This window comes from Panthera pardus, unplaced genomic scaffold (genome assembly GCF_024362965.1).
Source record: "Panthera pardus isolate Hobbes unplaced genomic scaffold, ASM2436296v1 HiC_scaffold_25, whole genome shotgun sequence".
Classification (NCBI taxonomy): Eukaryota; Metazoa; Chordata; class Mammalia; order Carnivora; family Felidae; genus Panthera; species Panthera pardus.
In genome coordinates this window covers 10,379,094-10,401,710 of record NW_026526821.1, presented here as the reverse complement: position 1 = coordinate 10,401,710, position 22,617 = coordinate 10,379,094, and the positions used below count along the sequence as shown (strand labels likewise).

The following is a 22,617-nucleotide window of genomic DNA, read 5'->3' as shown; positions in this document are numbered from 1 at the left end:
AGTTATCTGAAGGACCTCGTTAATCTTGCTTTCGGAGTCAAGAGTGACCATCCCACCCCAAATCTAGAGGAGTTGAGGCCAAAGGACAGACAAACCTTGGAGAGGGCATCCACCTGCAAAGGAAGTTGCCATGCAGGGCTCCTATCAGGTTAAAGGCTGTGAGAACATAATCCCCCAGCCTTCTCTGATGTCAGGAGGATCCATTCACAGATGTAGTCCTATCTTCACCCAGGAAGATTCTCCTAGAATCTGATGCTGGTTCTTGCCACTGGGTTTGCAAAGAGAAACACAACAAAAGGGAGGTAACAGGGTACTTTGCCAGTTGGACACTAACCTGGTCTTGCCTTTGTGTCTCTCCCCAGGGGGTACTTTTCCACCACCCAAAGAATCTTCTCTTGGAATTAAGTGCAACCTCCTACGTGGTTCTCTGCCCCATGACTCGTACCAGGTTGGGATTGAAATATGGGGTAATCTACAGCACGATAAGCCGGCTGTGGTCACAAGGGAACACAAGCAAAAGTTCTCTAGACTCAGTTTACTCTAACACAACTTGTATGCCTGAAGAAAGCAAGAGAACAACCAGCAAGTCGTTCTTTGTGTGTGCTTGAGAAATGGGTCCAGTATGGACATAAGCGCATGTATTTCGATTCTAAGACCTGGGGGGGGAGGGGGGGGGCGGGGGGGCACGAGGGCAAGCGATTGTTCAAATGAGAACTCTCAGGTTTAGAGCAGAAACTAACCAGAGACATACGCGCCCGGTGGGGGGGGAAGACAAAAAAAAAAACATCCGAAATTTATTCTCCAACAACACAGACAGCATCAGCAGGTAAAACTACAGGGGTTTCTCCATAGATCATACATTCACAAGGCATTGTTTGCTTGACAGTAAGAAAGCCTCTGGTGTTCTCTGTAACAATATCCACTTCACAGTGTAAACAGGTACAAGTTATTGTGTCCCACTTACAATTCCAGGAAGAAAGGCACAATGTGGCAAAAAAAAAAAAAAAAAAAAAAAAAAAAAAAAAAAATTTTTTTTTTTTGGATCCTAAAGTCAGGTGCAATAACACAAACTTTTGATAACAGTCTTGATCTACTTTTCCACATGAAGGAGACTTCTCCACTCAGAAATTAAGGTCTTTCTTTCTCCTTCCTTGTTACACCATTAGAGCAATGTGCCCTCATTTGCTTCATATTACATATACAAACAGGGGGAGGGGGAGTTTACAACAAAGAACCATAAAGATAATCTTAAATGTCCAGTCACTCCCACCATACATCAACTCAGGTTGAAGACAGGGCGTCAGAACACTTCAGCGGTCATAAAATAGGAAAATAGAGACTATGGCTACAAAAATAAAAATAAATGAGGTAGATAAATTAAAGCTTTCACACCCATGACTTGCCTGTTCGTAGCCTTCATGCAATACTCAAAAACAATCTTCACAATTACTTGGCATTTAAGTTGCACCAAGGACATTTTTGTACAAATTAGTATGTGTACCTATAAGAAACATGCCCTTCCATGAGTTTCTTAAAGCATGGAAACCCCGTTCCACAGAGTAGGCACTGGCGAACCAAAATAAGTCACCTGAGGGTCCCTGCGAAGGCCACCTCTCCTGCTGGTTCAGGAAGGAGGCATTTGCAAAGCATAGGGAGTACATTGGCACTCTCGGGGTTCCAACTGAACTGTATTTAAATAAGCAGCAACACGCATTGACTCCCTAAGGACAAAAATCAGTCCATTTGAGGGCATTCTATTTAAGGTTCCAAGGTTGAAGGAATTTTGGAATTCGTTTGACAACCTTAGTTAAAAAGAAAAAAAAAAAGTACATTCAGGGGAAAAAAACAAAAAACAAAGGATGGGTGCAGGGTTGGGGGTCATACAAAACAGGTCCCTAAACAGATGCCAGATCTTGTCCGTGTACCCGCATACAGACAGTCACTGGGGAAGTATACAGCACCCCCCACAATTAGGCTAACAGTTGCCTTTTCCACTGTGGTTCAGTAAGTTCCAACTTGAAACAAGGGGATCGTCTTTGGAAATAGTTACTCTAGGTTGTACAAAGGTTTTATGTATACAGTTTGTCGCAAGTAACAAAGCTACTTTGCAAGACCCGCTTCTTTCCAAAATTTAAAAAAAAAAAAAATTCTAGTCTGTTTTTGTTTTAGTATGCATTTTTTCTTTTCTAGTTTTTTTTTTGTTTTTCAATTTTTTTTTTCGATTTTTCTTTTTTCAATTTTTTTTTCAATTTTTTTTTCAATTTTTTTTTTTTTTTTTTGCAAAGCAGCATAACATCTGATTGTAGGATTTGCCTGAGGTTGTGATCTCACACTGTAAACATCATTTGCACATCAGTAAGAAAACAAACAGGAGGGGATGGGTTCTTTTAAAAAGGAGGGGGGGAAAAACAAAAGTATAGTTGGGGAGGTCATTCTGCCTCTGCATTTCTCCCTCAACCAGGGATCCCTCCCGGGAGCTTAGCTGACTGCAATCTTGTTTTCTTCCAGGAAGTGAGGGAACTGGTGTTTGGGGACACCGTCGGCAGCGCCCGGTTTTTCCACTTCGGCACCGAGGGCAGACTGGGAGCCGTCCATCTTGGAGATAGTGGTGTTGTTCACAATGGAGCTAGCCCCCAGGGAAACTGGGAGCGCGGGGATGCCGCCGCTCTGGATCACCGAGATTTCGTTGGTCTTCATGGCCAGACCTCCATTGAGCATGGTGGTGTACTGGTTCCACACGACGGGGTCCACGCTCACCGAAGGGGCCAGGATTTCCTTGGGAAACATCTCGGGAACTCTCTTCCCATCAGTTCCTAACAGAGCCATGGTGTTCTCGATGGCCAGCTTCCTCCCTCGGCGTGCAGAACTGTTGTTGGCTCCGTGCGTCATGTAGTGGACCTGTGGGAACAGGAACAGAGAGGTTCCCACCAAAACGGGGACTTGACGGAACGCATGCTGGCAAGCCAGTCGGTGTGCATGTGGGTTCGAACTTAATTTAAAAAATCCAGATTATCTGTCCTCTCGCCTTGGGGTGGGGGAGGGGAGGAAGCGGCCGATCTGGCAACCAGGGGCCCACATTCCTGCCTAGAGGCAAGTAAAGCCCAGCGAGGCAGGGCCACAGGCTCCAATTCTGTCCCCGTCCCACCGTTCCAGGGTGCACCTACAGGAACCCTTACTATGTGTCAGGCTCAAGTACTAGGATACTATGTATCCTCTCAAGTGCTAGATTTAAACCTTGTGAATTACAAACCTACACAGTTGTGCAGAAGGTAACACACTTACACACGTGGAGTACAAATAAAATGGGGGGAAATCTAGGAGACCAGTAGGTTCCGTCCATGCCAATATCCTGGTTCTTATCGGTTACATCATAGTTCGCGAAATTCTACCACTGGGGGAACTGGGCAGAGCGTGTAAGGATCTGTGAATTCTCACTGCACGGGAGTCCACCGTTACCTGAATAAAAAATGTGAGTTAAAAAAATAACTCTGGAACAGAACAGATGCTGCCCTGATGACAGCACGGACACACCAGATACACAGGACGTCAATGATCGTCATCACTACTCCAGAGTAGTGAAAAGTCTGGCTTTTGAGTTTCTAACTCCCTTTGAGCTTCTTCAAAAAGAGTCGGAAGAGGGGTGCCTGGGCCGCTCAGTCAGTTAAGCGTCAACTCTTGATTTCGGCTCAGGTCATGATCTCACAGTTTGTGGGTTCAAGCCCTACATCAGGCTCTGCGCTGACAGCTTGGAGCCTGCCTGGGATTCTCTCTCTCTGCTCCTTCCCCACTGTCTCTCTCTCAAAATAAATAAACCTAAAAAAAAAAAAAAAAAAAAAAAAAGAGTGGGGAGAATGTGATGGGCACTAGGTTTCCCAGGTGCCCCATTTCAGCTTTCCTGACATCCTGAGAAGTTAGTAGTTATCTGGCCAAGTGCGCTCAGAAGTGACCTGCTCTTAATCGCTACAAGCTGTTAAGATGTTCCAGGCACAATTTGAAACATTTAGGAATAGAATTCATTTAATCTTTAGGAGCACTCTGAAGTTGTCACTACCATTGGTGAGTCATGGGAAACTGGGAAACTGAGGCACAAGGAGCCATCTGCCCAAAGCCACTTGTGCAGAGAGAAACAACAACAAAACAAAAACAAAAACAAACACAGCAGCTCCAGACCTTCCCTGGGCTGATCCCCGGGCCTGTGAAGTAATTTAAGCTTTCTGTTTCTAGAAGTTGGTATTAGAAATGAAGTTACTTCATGCTCCTTACCTAGTTGTTTTCACCAACTAAAAAATTAAAAGAATATAGCTTGGGGGCACCTGGCACCATCGACTTTGGCTCAGGTCATGATCTCACGGTCCGTGAGTTCGAGCCCCGCGTCAGGCTCTGTGTGGACAGTGCAGAACCACCCTTCCGACCCTCTTGCCTCCCCCTCTCTCCGCCCCTCCCCTGTTCGCACTCTCTCAAAAATAAACAAACTTAAAAAATAAATCAAAGAGGACAGCTTGCTTTTAGAATAAGTACGTTTCATTTTTTAAATGATATACGGTCTCCTTGGTCAACTTTTAAGTTTCGACCTTTATTTGAACCACAAAGAATTCAATTAGTCTACTCATCGGAGACAGGCAGAGATCTAGAGGCCCAGTTCCCACAAACCACAGGCAGGGCAAAAGGGAAAACCCCAGGTCCCCAGTTCTCATCCCTTGTGCTTACACAGGCCACGTTCAGGCCTCATGTGGGGGAGGTCTCCTTCCCAGCTCCCCAGGTAAAATCTCAGGTGGACTGTCCCAATTGACATCAGGCTCTTCTCCAGAAGGACCCAGCTGCTCAGTTTCGAAAGCACAGCAGATAACCTGAGGCCTTTTTTCTTTTTAACTGCACTGGCACTGGATCCTATAAATGTTTAACTCCTGCTATTTATTTCAACCTAGCAGGCTAGGAAAACGAAACATACAGGGTGCTCATCAAGTCTGGATGTACACACAAACCCATAAATCATTTCTCCATACATTATACTATGTGACATCTATCACTGGCTTCCAGGCTAGATTTTACCTATCTACTCGATTATTGTTGAAAGAGGTCATGGTCTGCCCCAATATTGGAGGGAAAACTACCTTAAAGTGTAACTACTTCGTAGTAAGAGACAAGAGCATCTCTAATAGACCATGTGTCCTATTCCTAGACAGCATCCTTTGTAAAATGCATCACTATTCCTTGTGCCCCTAAGATTAGAAAAAAGAAAAAAAAAAATTACCAATTTCAGGCACTGACCATAAGAAGCATCCCAATTTCAGACATGTTGTGATGTGAGAAAACATACTGTCTAATGAATTATTTCAAGAGCCAGCTGTGAGATAAGACTATACAGTATGCCATCTGGTCTTTTTTTTTTTAAATGGTTATTTATTTTTGAGAGAGAGAGACACAGAGCATGAGCGGGGGAGGGGCAAAGAGAGAGGGGGAGACACAGAATCCGAAGCAGGCTCCAAGCTCTGAGCTGTCAGCACAGAGTCTGACCCGGGGCTTGAACCCACGAACCAAGAGATCATGATTAAGTTGGACGCTCAACCGACTGAGCCACCCGGGTGCCCCAAGAATAGGTATTCTCTAATCCGATGGCCTTCAAACTTTTCAAAGGGGTGAAATCTGCTTTTACAATTGAAAAGATACAGAGAACTTGAGAAAAGAACAAAGGCCCGCCCCCACCCCCGAGTTGAACATTCTTATGATTTTGTCACAAGTTGCTAATCTCTTTGTCTTTTTTTCTTTTTAATATTTTTTAAGGTTTATTCATTTTTGACGGAGCATGAGCAGGGGAGGGGCAGAGAGAGAGGGAGACACAGCATCCAAAGCAGGCTCCAGGCTCCGAGCTGTCAGCACAGAGCCCAACGTGGGGCTCGAACTCACGAACCATGAGATCACGACCTGAGCTGAAGCCGGACGCTTAACCGACTGAGCGACCGGGGCACCCCCAACCCATCTGGTCTTAATGGAAGAATTCATCACGAATGGGGGACACCAACAGAGCTGTGCTGGTCAACGCCTAGCCCCATCCCTGCGGGGAGCCTGAAGAAACTCACCTTCAGGTTGCCTTTGGTGGTAAAGGCACGCCCACATATGTTACACACGAAAGGCTTCTCCCCAGTGTGAGTCCTCTCGTGAATCTGAAGGGCGCTCGCCGAGGAGAAGTTCTTCCCGCACCGTGCACAGCCGTGCTGTTTGGCCTGCCGGCGTGGCTGGGCCACCAGCAGAGGAGTCATGCCTGGGGACACGGTCGCAGGTCCAACAAACGCGCCAGGGACTTCGACTTTCACATAGGCTGGCTGGGCGCGGATAAATGTTGATGGCAGGCTGCTACGACCTAGTATCCAGAGAAAAGAAACCCCAGACCTTTATCATCCCGTACTCATTCCTTCTCAAACCAAAAAAGAGCTGTGATGACCACTGCCCATCGACAGCCAGGAAACCGCTTTCTGGAGTCGTGCGCCTCGGAGGCGGCTTTTCCTCCTTAGCGTGTTGACCCGCTCGGGGAGCGACAGCTCAAACGCTTCCGAAAAGTCACCACTGGGGCAGAGAGGTATGGACAGGAAACACCTGAAATTCAAGCTCCTGCATCAGACGTTTTTATCTTTAAAAGGGGCGCCTGGCTGGCTCAGTCGGTGGAGCACGCGACTCTTGGCCTCGGGGTCGGCAGTTCGAGCCCCACGTTGGGTGTAGAGAGACTACTACTTTTTAAAAAAAATTTTTTAACGTTTATTTATTTTTGAGACGGAGAGAGACAGAGCATGAACAGGGGAGGGGCAGAGAGAGAGGGAGACACAGAATCTGAAACGGGCTCCAGGCTCTGAACTGTCAGCACAGAGCCCGACGCGGGGCTCGAACTCACGGACCGCGAGATCGTGACCTGAGCCGAAGTCGGACGCTTAACCGACCGAGCCACCCAGGCGCCCCGAGAGACTACTACTTAAAGACAAGTATAAACGACACCAACAGGTACCCCACGATTTACGTGTGCGTTTATCATGGGTTAGATTCTTTCTCTCCCTGTCAACATTTATTAACCTGCGGACCTTACATTAGGGAGCGGGACGGGACCTCAGAAGCAAGAACTAGGTAGGACTCATCTCGGTGGCCAAGAAGGCGTGCGCCCACTTTTGCACACATTCTCCTCCCGGAGCACTTCCCGAAGATGACCCAAGGGTCTCCCCGGGGCTCACACACAAAAGTAAAGACCAACAAGCCTGCCGTCCGTCCCCGGTGCGCGTTCACCACCGCAAAGAACACGATGTGAGTACTAGGACGGGGGGAGTTATTATCTCCGTCTACCCAGCGAGGCTAACTGCCCTAGCGAGGGAGAGCTGCTTTGCAAAGATCACACTGTCCGTTTGTGACGTTCGACCCGGGTTCCTGTGGGATGACCTCGTGCCCAAAATGGACCTAAGTGAAATCCAAAGCTCTATCACCTTCCATCTCAGGGCGGCTGTTCTCGGTGCTGTCTGCTTTGCCACCGGCATCGGGAGATCTGGACTTGATGCTTTCTGCCTGGCTGTTGGCGGGGGACAGCGCCTGGAAGGACGCGGTCTCCAGGACGTCCGGACTTCGGCTCTGGTACTCCTGGTCTCCCATCACCGAGGAGGACGAGTCGTTGGTCAAGCCGTCACTCTCCACCGAACCGTTTTCTCTGCTGCTTTGCCGCTGCAGGACGAGAGGAGCGGGACCCGCCTTCCCGAGGGCGTCTAGGGAAGCAGCCGTCACGGCGAACCCCAGGGTGGGGGACGCGGCCTGCCCGCTGGGGAGGGGCAGCGGGACCTTCAAGGAGCTCCCGGGGGCCTCCTGGGGGCCGAGCTCGTCGACGTCGATGCTTTCGATGAGATCGTCGTGGCAGACGGCCCCCGCACCGCCGTCTTCGCCGACCATCACTGGCTCGGGGCCCGCGAAGTCACAGGGGCTCTCGGGCAGCGGCGTGTTGGGAATCTGGCCGCCCATGTGCATCCGGATGTGCTGTTGCAGCAGGACGGCGTTGGTGAACTTCTTCTGGCAGATGGGGCACGAATGCTGCGTCTTTGCGGACGTGTTGGTCCGGTGCACCCCGAGGTGCGTCTTCAGGTTGCCCTTGGTGGAGAAGGCCCGACCGCAGATCTTGCACTGGAACGGCCTCTCCCCGGTGTGGGTGCGGTAATGCATCTTGAGGGAGCTCTGGCAGCTCAGGACCCGGTGGCAGATGAGACACTCGTTGGGCTCGGCGGTGGCCTTGTCGATGTTCTCCACCAGCTGCTGCAGTTTCAGGGTCTCCGACCCCGGCTCGGGTGTCCCGCTCCCTTGGAAGCCACCGACCCTGGGGGAACTGTGGTGTGGCCCCAGCCCGGAGAGCAGCAGGGAGCCGTCCCCGCTCTCTGGAGAAGGCCCGGGCTGCAGGTCGCCGGGCGGGGGGCCGCCCGCGAGGTCCTGGGGGTTCGTCCCCGCAGAGAGATTCTGAGGTAGCCCTGCGCTGGGGGTCCCTGTCACGAGGACGGGTTTGCTGTCTAACGAGAGGCTCGAGTCGTCTACGGGGACCGGCGCAGAGAGCGCACGGGGGAGGCCATTGCCCGCCACCATTTTGTCGTGGAACTCGGCAAACAGCTGGGGGTTCGCCTTCACCTGGGGATGTCGATGAAAGTGCACCTTGAGGTTGCCCTTGGTGGTGAAGCGGTGGCCGCAGACAGAGCACACGAAGGGTCTCTCGCCGGTGTGGGAGCGCAGGTGGATCTGCAAGGAGCTATCGGTCCCAAAAACCTTGCTACAGTACTTACACTTGTGCTTGCAGAGGACGGCCTCGTCTTTGGGTCTGACCTCCACCGGGGACACGTTCGGTGGCTTCCCCTTCCCCTTCTTGGACGGGTCTAACGCCACGGCGGAGAAAGGGCTCGGGAAGAGCACAGAGCCGGGGGCCTGAGGTAGCAGGGCGCCGGGAAGGCGCGACACGACGTTGGGCAGGACCCTCGTCCCGTCCGGCTTCAGGGCGAAGGGCGCCAGCCCCTGGGACACGGAGCCGCTCGTGGCGGGGACGTGCGCGTGAGGTAGCTTGGCCTGTTTCAGGGCGTCCAGAGCCAGGCCCTGGCCTGCAGCTTTCTGGCTCAGCAGGGCCACGGCCGCAGACACCTGCTGGGACACGTGGCTGCCCAAGGTCTTGAGGGTGTCGGCTCCCGCCATGCCGGAGTGGAGGGCGTGGGAGGCCCACGTGTTCACCTGGACGCGGATCTGCTCCGTGAGCTGGATCTGCTGCAGCTGCTGTTGTTGGAGGCACAGGATCTGCTCGAGGACCCACGGGATGCTGCTGGCGCCGGGCACGGGGGCCGGCGGCGCCTCGACGCTCCGCTGATTCACGGCCACCCTGGTGCCCCGCAGGGCCTGGAGGGTGACGTTGGTGCTGGCCACCTTGGCTTTGGGCGGACAGCTCACGTCCTGGGACGCGGGCGGCGGGGGCCGTCTCAGTCTTCAAGAACACGACGGACTCGGCCCCCAGCTTCTCCTTCGTGTCCCCCGGGCCGCCGCCGTCCTCCCTGGGACCGTCCTTGCTGCCTGGGCTGTGCGGCTGGTGGCCCAGCACCGCCCCGGAGAAGTCTTCTGAAGGCACCGGCCCCTCGCCGTCGTGCATGATGAGGACGGGGGGATTTTTAGTGCAACTTTTCTTGTGTTCCAAGAACTCGGAGAGGCTGAAGAACTCTGCGCAGCATTTCTCGCAGACGTGAGTCTCCTCCCGACGAGGCCTCTTCCCTGACGCCCCAGCCCTGCCGACGTCATTGCCGCTCCCTGGGTGGTTCATTGGAGCACCTGGGACAAGAGAGAAGAAGCTAAGAATTCTGCCCGAGAGAGGAGGCGGGGCAACTTCCAGGGAAAAACCACAGCTCTCAACGCAGAGGCCCCGGCGACCTGGGTCCCGTCCCCACAGGCAGGAGAGTGTAAAAGGGAACTTATGCAGGGGGTTGAATTGTGATAACCTCCCCCCCCCCCCCAAAATACGTCCCAGTCATTATACCCAATACCTGTGCACATGACCTGATTTGGAATAGGGTCTTTGCAAATGTAATTGGGATAAGTCCCTAACCCAATGCCCGGGTGTCCTTAAAGAGATACGGGAAAGAGACGAAACAGAATAAAAGCCACGTGAAAGAGTTATGTGGCCCAAAGCCAGGATTGTGGGAAGCCATCAGAAGGTAGAAAGGAGGCCTGGAATGGCTTCTTCCTCAGAGTCTCCAGAAGGGATGGACCCCACTGATAGCTCAATGTCGGATGTCTAGCCTCCAGGAAGGTTAGACTAAATTTCTGGGTTTTGTTTTTGTTTTTGTTTTAATTTTCTTTTAATGTTTACTTATTTTTGAGAGACAGAGCTCGAGATGGGCAGGGCAGAGAGAGAGGGAGACACAGAATCCGAAGCAGGCTCCAGGCTCCGAGCTGTCAGCACAGAGCCAGACCCAGGGCTCCAACTCACCAGCTGAAGTCGGATGCTTAACTGCCCAAGCCGCCCAGGGGCCCCTAAATTTCTTTTGCTTTAAGCCATCCAATTTGTAGCAATTTGTTATGGCAACCCTAGGAAACTCACACAATTTATTATTAAAATAATCCCCTTAGAGCTCTGCACCCTACTCGGGGTCTGCCTGTAAAGGCAAGTGAATTTCATGCAGTCAACACAAATGACATTGGAGACCTGCTCAAATCACAGGTGCTCATCCCCATCCTGGGGCCACCGAAAGCGAAACTGCAGTAAATCACTCAGTGTGAGCAGGGCACCTCCCCGCTTCCAAGACGCCAACAACGACCGCAGTGCCTAATTCACCGCAAACATGGAGACAGCACACTGTCGAAACAGTACATTTAGACGAGGAAGGCCAAGCAGATATTCCCAGAAATGCTTTCATGTTCAAGGAAGGCATGGCGATAGATAAAGACTTCAACGACCTCACAGATAATGAGAGAAGCCCCAGAATGGGAAGAGGGGCGGGGAACGAAGGGTTTCACGCCTCTCCCTGAACTTGCAACTATTGTTATATACCTGGAATTACATACATAGGATCAATTCTGGACAGTTACATTCCTAAAAAGGATTGGCCTGTGGATTTCCGTGTGTGTGTGTGTGTGTGTGTGTGTGTGTGTGCGCATATTTCTTTTGTAATTAGGCACTATTCCCTTCGGGGTTCATGATAGCCTGCACATTAAAATGCCCATCTTGGGGGCGCCTGGGTGGCTTAGTCAGTTAAGCATCCCACTCCCGCTCAGGCTGTAATCTCACGGTTCATGAGTTCGAGCCCCACGTTGAGCTCTGTGCTGACAGCTCGGAGCCTGGAGCCTGCTTCGGATTCTGTCTCCCTCGCTCTCTGCCCTTCCCCCGCTCATGCTGTCTGTATCTTTCAAAAATAAATAAAAATATTAAAAAATAAATAAAGCGCCCGTCTTGGGACTGCTTTATCTGGATGCCTGGGTCCTGAGAGTAAACTACGTGCTCTCATTTCCTGGCTATCCTAGTCTACGTATGCCCCCCCTCCCCCAGCTAATTAGTCACAGAGGCAGTATACCTCGTAGCCAGCCAACTCTAGGCATACAGATCTAAATCACGCAAATAATTGCCCAAATATACAAAGATCCGTAGAAGTAGGGATTCTTTTTAAAGCAATGTTTACAGCAGCAAAAGTAAATTTTGATTCACTCATAGACCAAAAACCGCTGTGACATGGTGAAAGAAACAGGCTGCAGAACAGTATGTAAAATGTGACCATTTTTGCTGAAAACCTGTTTCAAATGTACCGATGTGTGGAGGAAAGGCCAAGAAAGACACACATCGCTTTTAAATTTTTTAATGTTTATTTATTTTTGACAGTGAGAGAAACAGAGCATGAGCAGGGGAGGGGCAGAGAGAGAGGGAGACATAGAATCCGAAGCAGGCTCCAGGCTCCGAGCCGTCGGCACAGAGCCCGACGCGGGGCCCGAACTCACGGACCGCGAGATCGTGACCTGAGCCGAAGTCGGCCGCTCAACCGACTGAGCCACCCAGGAGTCCCGATACACATTACTTTTAAATAAATTGTTGCTTCTTTTTTTTAATTAAAAAAAAAATTTTTTTTAATGTTTATTTATTGTTGACAGAGAGTGCATGAGCAAGGGAGGGCAGAGAGAGAGGGAATCAGAATTTGAAGCAGGTTCCAGAGCCCGACTCAGTTTGAGCCTGGCTCAAACTCACGATCATGACCTGAGCTAATGCCAAACAGCTTGACCTACTGAGCCACCCAGGTGCCCCGTTCAATTCCTGTTCCTTAAAGCAAACTAATTTATTTTGCTTCTCAACTCCTTGGGTGATTACACTCCCTAAAACCATGGGGTTGACAGGAGGCCCACAGTATGAAACAGGAGTTCATCTTGAAAAAGTTTATTTCTCTTTTAAAATTTATGTAAGGTAGCCTAATCTTTATGAGTTTTAGACCCAGTAATAGGAAGTTTTGCAAGGTGTGTATGGATGGGGGGGGGGGGGGGGCAGGGAGAAAGAGCCAACCACCATAAACAGGTCTGGCCAGGGAAGGGAAATCAGGTTAGGGCTGATCCAGCAGCATTCGCCTGTAAACAGGTGTGACAGGGTAGCCTTCCCCCTCAGAATCTGCCTGAAACATGCATAATCATGACACCCTCATAAGGTAGATGTGTCTGGGTTAAGTGAAGCGATTACTTTAACAAATGAGTCAAGTACCCACTAATGTGCCTGGGGCACCACCCTGGATGGGATGTGGGGACAGTGCAGACGTAGCAGGTGTTCAGGGAACATTAGTTCCTCCATCTTTATCTCTAATGGGTCAAATGGTTAGTAGGGCACCTAGGTCTGTGGGAGAACAAGACGTAGAAAAACGGTCATCTAAAGCCCAAGTCACTAACAGTTCCCACTCCCTACTGTGTGCAAGGCGGGGGAGAGCTCGCGAATGAGGCTTATGTCCCGCACTACGGTTCGGACTAGGGACCTCTAGGTGCTCCATACGTATATCACACAAGCCTATTAAATACTGGCCCCGTTTACAGATGAAAATAGTCATAAATAGCTTTTGAGCACTTACTGTGTGCCAGGCATAATTCTTTTTTTATTTTTTAAAACTTTTAAAAAATGTTTTAATTTATTTTTGAGACAGAGCACGAGCAGGGGAGGGGCAGAGGGAGAGGGAGACCCAGAATCCGAAGCAGGCTCCAGGCTCCGAGCTGTCAGCGCAGAGCCTGACTCGGCGCTCGAACTCACGAACCGGGAGATCATGACCTGGGCTAAAGTTGGACGCTCAACCCACCGAGCCACCCAGGAGCCTCAAAATTCTGTTTTTAAAGTTTATTTTGTAAGACACACAGAGAGAAAGAGAGAGCGAGAGCGAGCGAGCAAGCAAGAGCATGGGAGGGGCAGAGAGACAGGGAGAGCAAATCCCAAGCAGGCTCTGGGCTGTCAACGCAAAGACCGACTTAGGGCTCCCTGAGCCACCCTGGTGCCCCATCTAGGTGTGATTCTAAACAACGTATACATTATTAACAACTCTATGAGGTAGGGGCTATTCTATGTAACAGAGGGGGAAACTGAGGCACAGGAGACCTTGATTTGCCCAAAGTAATACATTCGATAAACTGTAGGGCCAATATTAAAACCCAGGCATGCAGCGCCCAGATCCTCCCTCGTTCCTACACTTCCTACCACAATATGTTTCTTCTGTTGAGACTGCAACTCTATTTCCTCTCAAAGACCCCCTAGAGAGGACAGAAAAGCCTGAGGGTCAGGTTGGCAAGAGGGAAAGGAGACTAGGACACATGCTGCCATCTTTCTACCCCCCCACCTCCCCCCGAAGTCACTTTAAAAGTTAGGACACAATGTACAGGGCGGCTGGATCAGTCTATTAAGTGTCTTGACTTCGGCTCAGGTCAAGATCTTGCGTTTGAGCCCTGCGTCTGGCTCTGTGCTGACAGCTGGGAGCCAGGAGCCCGCTTAGGATTCTTTGTCTCCTTCTGTCTGTCTGTCTCTCTCTCCCCCTGCCCCTCCCCTGCTCACGCTCTCACTCTCAAAAATACACATTAAAAAAAATTAAAATAAATCAATAAATAAAAATAAATTAAGTTAGGACACAACATACTCCTGCTATGTCCAGGTGGAGCCCAACAGGTACCTCCTTCCTTACAGCCCTAATACTGGTTCCCAATCAGTCACAGCCCAAGAATCAAGTTAAAAATATTTGGAAACACACACACACGCGCGCGCGCGCGCGCACACACACACACGCATCAATTCCCAGAATATAGTATCTATCTCCACACTTTCCTAAGACTTGAAATGAGGTGTTTGTGAGGATGTTAAGCGGCACTCTTAAAAGCAATCCTGGCAATTATGTGTCAAGAACTTGAAAAAGAACTTTTTAAAAAGTTTCTCTTGGCGGGAAATACGCAATAGGTGCGCACATATGGACAGCTCCTCCAGAACTCTGGGCTACATCATGTTAGCATGAATCTTTGCGAGGAACTTACTCTGTATAACAGAAGGATACATTTCTCATATTAACAAACAGCAAAAACAAAAACCGACGCACCCTGGTCAGGCAGTAAGGTTCTGGTTAAACAAACCAGGATACAGAAAGAAAAAGGCAGGGGGCACTTGGTCCCTACAAAAACAAAAGCAGATCTATGTCATATGTGCTGCTTCAGGACAAATGCCTGAGATTGATTTCAAGGGGAGGAAAAGCAGGTAGAGAATGGCATGTGTATCTGTGTGTGGTCTCATCTGGGTTTGTGGGTAGAGATATAAATTTTACCTGGAAATTTTCTGAAAAGAAACTGAGGCTGCTTTCTAGGTCCTAGAGTATGGGCCTGAAGATTGAGGGTAGAAGAGAAAAATTTTCAATATATGCTTTTATACTATGGTTTCTTTTAAATTAGCATGTTCCTGGGGTGCCTGGGTGGCTCAGTTGGTTGAGCGTCTGACTTCAGCTCAGGTCATGATGTCGCGGTTCGTGGGTTCAAGCCCTGTGTTGGGCTCCATGCTGACAGCTCAGAACCTGGAACCTGCTTGGGATTCTGTGTCTCCCTCTCTCTCTGCCCCTCCCCCGTTCATGCTCTGTCTCTGTCTCTGTCTCTCTCTGTCAAAAATAAACAAACATTAAAAAAAAAAATTTAAGATAGGGGGCGCCTGGGTGGCTCAGTCAGTTAAGTGTCCGACTTTGGCTCAGGTCACGATCTCACGGTTCCGGAGTTTGAGCCCTGCGTCAGGCTCTGTGCTGACAGCTCAGAGCCTGGAGCCTGCTTTGGATTCTGGGTCTCCCTCTCTCTCTGCCCCTCCCCACCTCACACTGTCTCTCTCTCAAAAATGAATTAAAAAAAATTTTTTTTTTAATTAGCATGTCCTACCCTTGGACTCAAACAATTCTAACTCCTGGAAATTCCCAATAAAGCCCAAGCAAGAACGCCCATTCCACTTTGCAAAAGAAAACGACCGCCACCTTCCAGAAACAACAAAATACATGCATCTTAACTCCATCTTTGCAGCCACATAAAGAAGCATCTTGGTGCCCAGTTCGCAGATGTAGAAACTGAGGCACGAGCAGATATAATTACGTGACTCAGGGTAACAGACTAACCAGAAGATGACCAGGGATTGGATTCTTAAATACTATTTACAAGGGCACTAAACTTAGTGGTGTCATTTATTTCCTCAAACCTTCATTTCATCCTTCTATGGAGGCTTCTAAAGCTTCTTTCCTAATCCTGGCTCCCCCCGCCCATTAAATTTTAATGCCACAAATATATTGTATGTGTTTATGCACCATGGGCCTTCCGAAGGCCACAAACCACTGTAATCACATTTTCTGCCCCCCCCCCCCCGAAATGTTCACCCCCCCCCCCCCCTTGGGGACAATATTCCCTCACTGAAAACAGGTTGTAAACCAGCATTCTTAAACTGGAGTCCATGAGGGGCGCCTGGGTGGCTCAGGCGGTTAAGCGTCCAACTTCAGCTCAGGTCATGATCTGGCGGTTTGTGAGTTCGAGCCCCACATCTGGCTCTGTGCTGACAGCTCAGAGCCTGGAGCCTGCTTCAGATTCTGTGTCTCCTTCTATCTCTGTCTCTCCCCCACTTGCGCTCTGTCTCTCTCAGTCTCTCAAAAATAAATAAATGTAAAAAAAAAAAAAAAAAAGTTAACCGGAGTCCATGAAATTGACTAAGGGAAAAAAAATGAGATCTTTACTTTCACTAATCTGAACTAAAATTTAACATCTCTTTCCATTATAAATGTAGAAAACATACCACAGTGGTATTTGCAGAACCTGTAACTTCATCATCAACAGAAAACAGGTATTTTCCTATGATGTTAATGCTGTTGCAGGACTGAAAATTCTGGGTTACCTGACCAGCTGTGCTAATCTTACTTAATGTGTTCATAAAGAAGCACATGTTATGACTATTTCCAGGTAGTTTCCTTGGTATTTCTAGGCCCTTTATTTTTTGCAGTGAAATACATTCTGTTGAGAAGGGGTCTACGGCACAAAAAAGGTTAAGCCCCCCCCCCCCACCCCCACCGAAGGAGCTAACCGTTTCCAAGAGTGATTTACAGCCTGAATACCAGCTTGCCTTCACTGTATACACAGGCTGGCCTCCTCTGTAGCGTCCATGCATTACCAGCAACATCCCACTTGGGTCTTAAAACAGCAGCTCTGAATGCATGTGCAGTAAAAAGTGCTTCCACATCCAGACCACCACCGGCAAATAACCGAATCCGTATTCGCCACAGCGTTAAGAGGGCTCGGTTATGAACAACTGCTGGGTATGCAGCACGTTAACCCTTCCCAAAAGGAAAAAAGCAAAGTTCAGAGAGATTACCCGGCAACTAGTTCTTCCATCCCCCCCCCACCCCCACTCCGAATTTTAGGAATGTTATCTCTCAGCATCTAGTTATCCAATAAGTTGGAAGAATGCAGTAAACCCAGCAGGGGTGCTAGATTCAATCACTGCCAAATGGATAGAAAATACTCTTACTATTGTATAGAAGAAAAGCTCATCTACTAGAAGCCAATCACATTCTGCAGACTTGAAAATGCTTCAAAAATAAAACCTCCATAATCTTGAGCAAAGCATTAGGACTCAAGCTTATCTTTTTTCCCCATTCCTATATTAAAAGAACCACAATGAGTAGATTATCTGAAGTATACACTATCTTCTACCCTCCCCCACCCACAGGATAATTGCTTACCAAAAAACAAAAGGAAATGGAGACGTTCTTTGAACCAGCTGAAAGTGCCCATTTACCAGTTTAGTTTTACATCTCAATTCAGCAATCGGAGAGAAACGCTTCAGTAACACGGCTTTAATTCAATTCATAGTTGGCAAATTAGAGCTATAATTAAGTTCTACTTGATTAAGAGCTAAAAACTTGTTCCAAACAGTCTTGGATCAAAATTCAGGGGCTCTGCTGAAAAGGGAAAAAAACAGTCAAAGAACCAAAGAGGGCTATAATCGCTGGTAAAGCATCTGAGTTTGGCTATTTACATGAAGAGGTATGTCCCCTTTTCCCTCAACTGGAGCTCATCTTTTAGGCAAACTTGTAAACTCCATGCAGGCAGGGGCCTTTATTGTCCCCTTCCACAGAGCCCCTCCAGAACAAAGACTGACCTAGACGTGAAATTCATTTGGGAGGGAAAAAAAAAAAAAAAAAAAAAAAGGATGGTGGCGACTGGAGATACGCAGCTTGTCTGGATTCAGAGTCTTTTAAAACGGTTCGGATGCTTTCTCTCAAGCATCAGAAGTACAACAGGTGAAGGGCTGATGAAAAGGAGAACTTGCTCAACTCTTCCCATCATTTTTCCAGGGCAAGAAGGCCCAGAGCATGAGATGCAAACGCTGCTTTATTTCGAACTCTCTTCCCAAGGATCCCTTAATCTAAAGCCCAAAAAGGCACATCGCAAACACTGAACACTCGTCGTGGCTTCCTCATCAAAGGGACTGATAGAAAACCCCATCCCATAACCAATCCGAGTCAGACCATGATAAAACAGTCCCTTGGATTCCGAGCATGGCTAAAACCCACCGTGAGCATGCCATTTCAACTGGGAGCTGCTGTTTACTCAAAACGAGTAAAAATGAGAACTAAAAGATAATGTACTTGAGGTCCCCAGCCTGGTAGGCGGCAGACTGTCAATTAGCTCGTACCCATCTTGACACGGTAAGTAAATACGATGGAAAACACGGTTATTTTGAACAAAACTAATTACTCATCACATTCCCAGCACACAGTTGGCTCTTTGTAGTTGAAATTATCTGAACAGGATTCTTTACCTCCACTGTAGAGAGGGAAGAAAAAAAAATCCAAAAGCTCAAGAGAAACCGAGCAGGTCTCAAGGTTACACAGCTGAAAGCTATACCCGACAGGAATGCACATCTCTAAAACCTTACCAAAAACCTAACTTCATTTAAAAAGAGGTGAAGTGTTAACCCCATCTTCTGTCTCCCAAGATGGCTCCCCAACTCTTCACCCATGAGGAAGCTAGCAGAGGCTTAAATGACCAAGTACCGACTGGTGCAATTTACTTTTAACGGAACAAAAGGGGCTGCGGGCAAGTTGGAGCCCCTTTATCGCAAACTCAGATCCAAGCACAGAAAGTCGGCCTGCAACACGCAAGCTACTATCAACGAGATTTCCCTCTCTCCCGCAATTAAAATAGGAACTCCCAAGTGCCCTCTCCTCCCAGTCATTACAGCCAGGGGTAGGCCCTTGTTTGAAAGTTGGGGATCTTAATCGTTGGTGGTTGTAATCCAGTTTAGCACAAAGGGCATTCGAAATTCTTTTGAGAAAATGCTAATTTTCCCGTATGTAGCGCGGAGTCCCCTGCCCACCTGCAGATTTTTTAATCTAATTGATCGCCAAGCTCCATTTTCCTCCCTCTAGAACTGCGTTCTTTACAAGTGGATCTCCAATTGGTCTTGCAAAACAGGACCGGCCCAATCTGTTTTTAATTATACCTATCTATGTCTCTATTTATATATATACAGATCTCTCGATACAGATCTATACAGCCACGTGAATCTGTATAGTTACACATCCATAATACACAGATAGGTACATACATCCAGGCTGCTCAAATGCAAAATGCAGCCATTAAAAAGTACTGCTTGGGGACACTACCTCCTGTCCCATGCTGGCAACCGGAGCCTCTGCAAACACAACCTAGGATCTCGAGGAATTCTTTTCAAGAATTCCAAAGACTGGGCAAAGAAGGCCAGGTGTACAGCCAGGGATCGCGCTAGCCACCGGCTCAAGTCCCCGGGGGCGCCCGTCCTTTGGCCCAGCCCTGGGCTCTGCATCTCCACCCCCAACCCATCCCACCCATCAGGTGTGAGCCGGTACCTGCGAGGGGACCCGCCTCTCAGCAAAGCGTGCTGCTCCAAGCCGGGCCTCCAGGGGGCGCCCGCGCGCAACTCGGCGGTCCGCTCCAACCCAGCGATCAATAGCGAACCCACCCCCTCCCAAATCGTGGAGATAGCGCACAGCCAGGCCAGAGATCCTAAGCCCAGTTCGGGTTAACTGATTGCAAACTCCAACCAGCGTTCGTTTAAGAAGCTACCCTGTAACAAGCTCCCCCCCAAAGGTGCCAAACACCTCGAAAAGCACCACTTGCATGCGCCCACCAAAAATGAAGGGGGTAGGAGAATGGGGAGGTCAGAGCAGAACCAGGGGAGGGGTCAGAGCCCGGAGCTCGCCCCTCCTCTTGGGAGGAAGCGGGCGGGCGGAGGGTTAACCCTTTTGTTCCAGGTGGGCCAGGCGACGAGCCTCTCCATGCTCCCCCCCCCAGCACCCCCCACCCGAGGCACAAAGAAGAGTCCATCCTCCTGGGACCTCGGGTGCGCGCAGCCCTGACCATCAGACGCCCCGAAAACGCACAGCCTCCCCTGGTGAGGCCGATCTCTTTAATTTGCCCTGGAAAAATGTTATTTGCGAGAAAAAAGGGGTTTACATTCACCTATTACAAACTTGGGAAACGTTATTACATTCCCTTCCCGGAAAAGAAAGAGAAGGTGGCCAATTCCTTCCCATCGGAATTGTGGCTCAGAGCGTCTGGGCGCGCAGCGCTCACCCCCATCAGCGGCTAAGGAATTAGAAAGCAGGCGGGGAGCAGAAGGGAAGCGACCCACAAGGCCCAAGAGGAGGTTTACGACGCCCCCTCCCCCACGCGTACGCTAGAAACTTATCAGGCGACAATTTGGCGGGCCGGGACGGAGGGGCGATAGTGGGAAATCGACTCGCTCCTACAACCGCCTCGGTTAAGTGACTAGGAGGAGGGGAGTTTGCCCGGCCGCTCCCGGCGGGGCTGGGGTCCCGAACGCCTCCCGACCCCGGAGACGCTCGCCGCGGAAGCGTGGGGCGGGTCAGCCCCGGGAGCTCGCCCTGGCCGCGACCGCCCAGTCCCGGCCCGACCTCTCCCCTCTGGCCCCTGGGGCGCGCTTCTGGAAAGCCGGGCGCCCCAGAAAAGCCCTGCAAAACGCCAGGCGGGTGCACCCCAGAGGGGCGGCCGCGCGCCCGCGACCCCGGCCCCTGGGGGCCTGCACCCCTCGCGCTCGCCGCGGTTATTTTTAGGAAGTCGGAAATCAAAGATGGCTGGAGGTCAGGCCCCGAAAGGTTAGGGCGAAGATCCGCAGGCGGCAAAGCCCAGGGAGAAAAAGCCAAAACCCTCAGTAAATTCTGAAAAGGGGCAATACTGGGCCCTCCTCCCCCACCTCCTCGGGCCCTCCACTCCCCTCCACCGAGCGGGTGGCTCGCACCCCAGCTCCGGGAGGTGGGGAGAGGTCGCGCCCCCTCCCCCCGCTTGGCCCAGGAGGGGCGCGAGCAACAGATCGCCCTCCCCCCGGGGGGCTCTTCTAGGGGTGTGCCCCTTCTCCAGCCTCCTAGAAAAGCCCCCAAGGGGTGAAGGAAAAGGTGGGGACCCTCGGGGTCTTTCTTTTAAAAGCGGCGCTCGAGAGGGAGGGAACCTAAGTTACAAGTGGGGGGGGGGAGGTTACTACTAGCGAGGGGAGTGGAACCAATTAAGAGAGGGGCTAGGAACGAGAAGGGAACCTTTCAGGAATAAGAGGGACAAGAGGGGGTTGGGGGGGGGGTCAATCTTACAAGAGGAGCCGGACCTGGGGGTGAAACTTACACGAGAGGGACGCGGTAAAAGTGTAAAATGAACAAGGGCGGGGGTGGGGGGGGATGAGGGTGACTCTCTTCTCTAGGACCGAGCCCCCAGATCTGGGTTCCAGAATCTGCGCTAGAAGCCGCTGGCTCCCCGAAGCTCGCGCCTTGGAGGGTCCCACGAACGTCCGGGAAACTGCACGCCCCCGGTGCGCGCCCCCAGCCCCACTCACCCGGCTCCCCCGTCGCCGGCGCCGCTGGGGCCGCATCTGCAAACTCCGCGGCCGGCCGCTGCGGCAGCTGCTCGCCCTGGTCCTCCTCGGAGTTGATGTGCTGGGGTTTCGCCTGCTTGCGCCTCGACATGGTGCGAGCATCGGGCCGCCTGGAGAGCCGCGGTAATTTGCCCACTCCGCCACAAATTCCTGGAGTTAGGAAATTTACCCCCCTTCGGCCAGAACGCGCATGTCCCAGTAATTATTATTATCAATAATGCATTGCGATTTATCATGAGCCCTGACAGCTGATTGGCCTGGGTCCAAGACCTCAGAGATCATTTAAATAAGCCCTCATTGATCAGGGAGGGGCGAGGCATTCTGGGCTTTGTAGTCCGGCCCTACAGGCGACAAAGGCGTGTTCATCTGGGGAGGGCAACTAATTAGCATCCGGGCTCAGATTGGCTAGATCGTGCACGAAATCGGAGGGGGACCCGTCCTCGCCCCCGCTCTCTGAGTCCTTGGAGAGAAGAATGAAAATAATTGTGTGCTTATTAAAAACTAGGCGCTTCCGTAAAAGTTTTGGAACGAGCGTGTTTGGCAGTGGGCTCCAGAAATTACTTTTGTAAGGCTGATATCCGCGCAAGCCCAGGTCGGAAGGGCTTTTCGGTGGCATAGTTTGGCTCGATTTTTACATCTACCAAAAGAAGTCACAAACAAAAAAGCTGAGATAGGACCCCTGTCTCCTTAGATCTTATTTTTTATTGAAATGTTTGAATTGAATTTCGAGATGCCTGAAGGATAATGGAAAGGATGTTTTATTCAACCTTACCAGTCCATCTCACCCCTTAAAGTGGCCTTGGACTTTCCAGAATTTCAGATCATTTATTTCCTTTAAATACTAAATAATAGCACCGCCTCCCCCCCCCCCCCCCCATTCATATTCACAAGGATTCGTTTGTTGTTGCAGTGCGACCTTGATTTTTGCTTTGGGGGGTTATTTTTACTCTAAAATGACTGGATACTAAATACAGACAAGGCAGATTCAAGGCGAGTATAGTCAGAGATAATATCAAAACAGCAAGCAATTGCATTTTCCCCCCCCCGCAAGCCATAAATGTCTGATAACATCATATTTTATTACGGAGACAATGTTCTTAACATCTCCCCGGAAATAGCAATGAGTCCTGTCAGAGTAACTGGTTATGGGTAATCTTAACCATTATTGAAATTTTTTGCATGGCTTCATTATGGAAAAGGGATTTAGTTCAAAGCGA

The 22,617-nt window shown here is 50.1% G+C and overlaps 1 protein-coding gene across 1 annotated transcript; it reads right to left on the bottom strand.

The window, feature by feature from the left end:
* Positions 1 to 777: 777 nt before the first annotated feature.
* SALL4 (spalt like transcription factor 4) lies at positions 778 to 21,686 on the bottom strand. Its single transcript, XM_019458132.2, is given in 5 exon segments — positions 778 to 2,898; positions 6,078 to 6,358; positions 7,461 to 9,456; positions 9,458 to 9,807; positions 21,362 to 21,686. Coding segments are annotated over 5 exon segments (3,177 nt in total). The 5' UTR covers positions 21,492 to 21,686; the 3' UTR covers positions 778 to 2,478.
* Between the last annotated feature and the right edge of the window lie 931 nt (positions 21,687 to 22,617).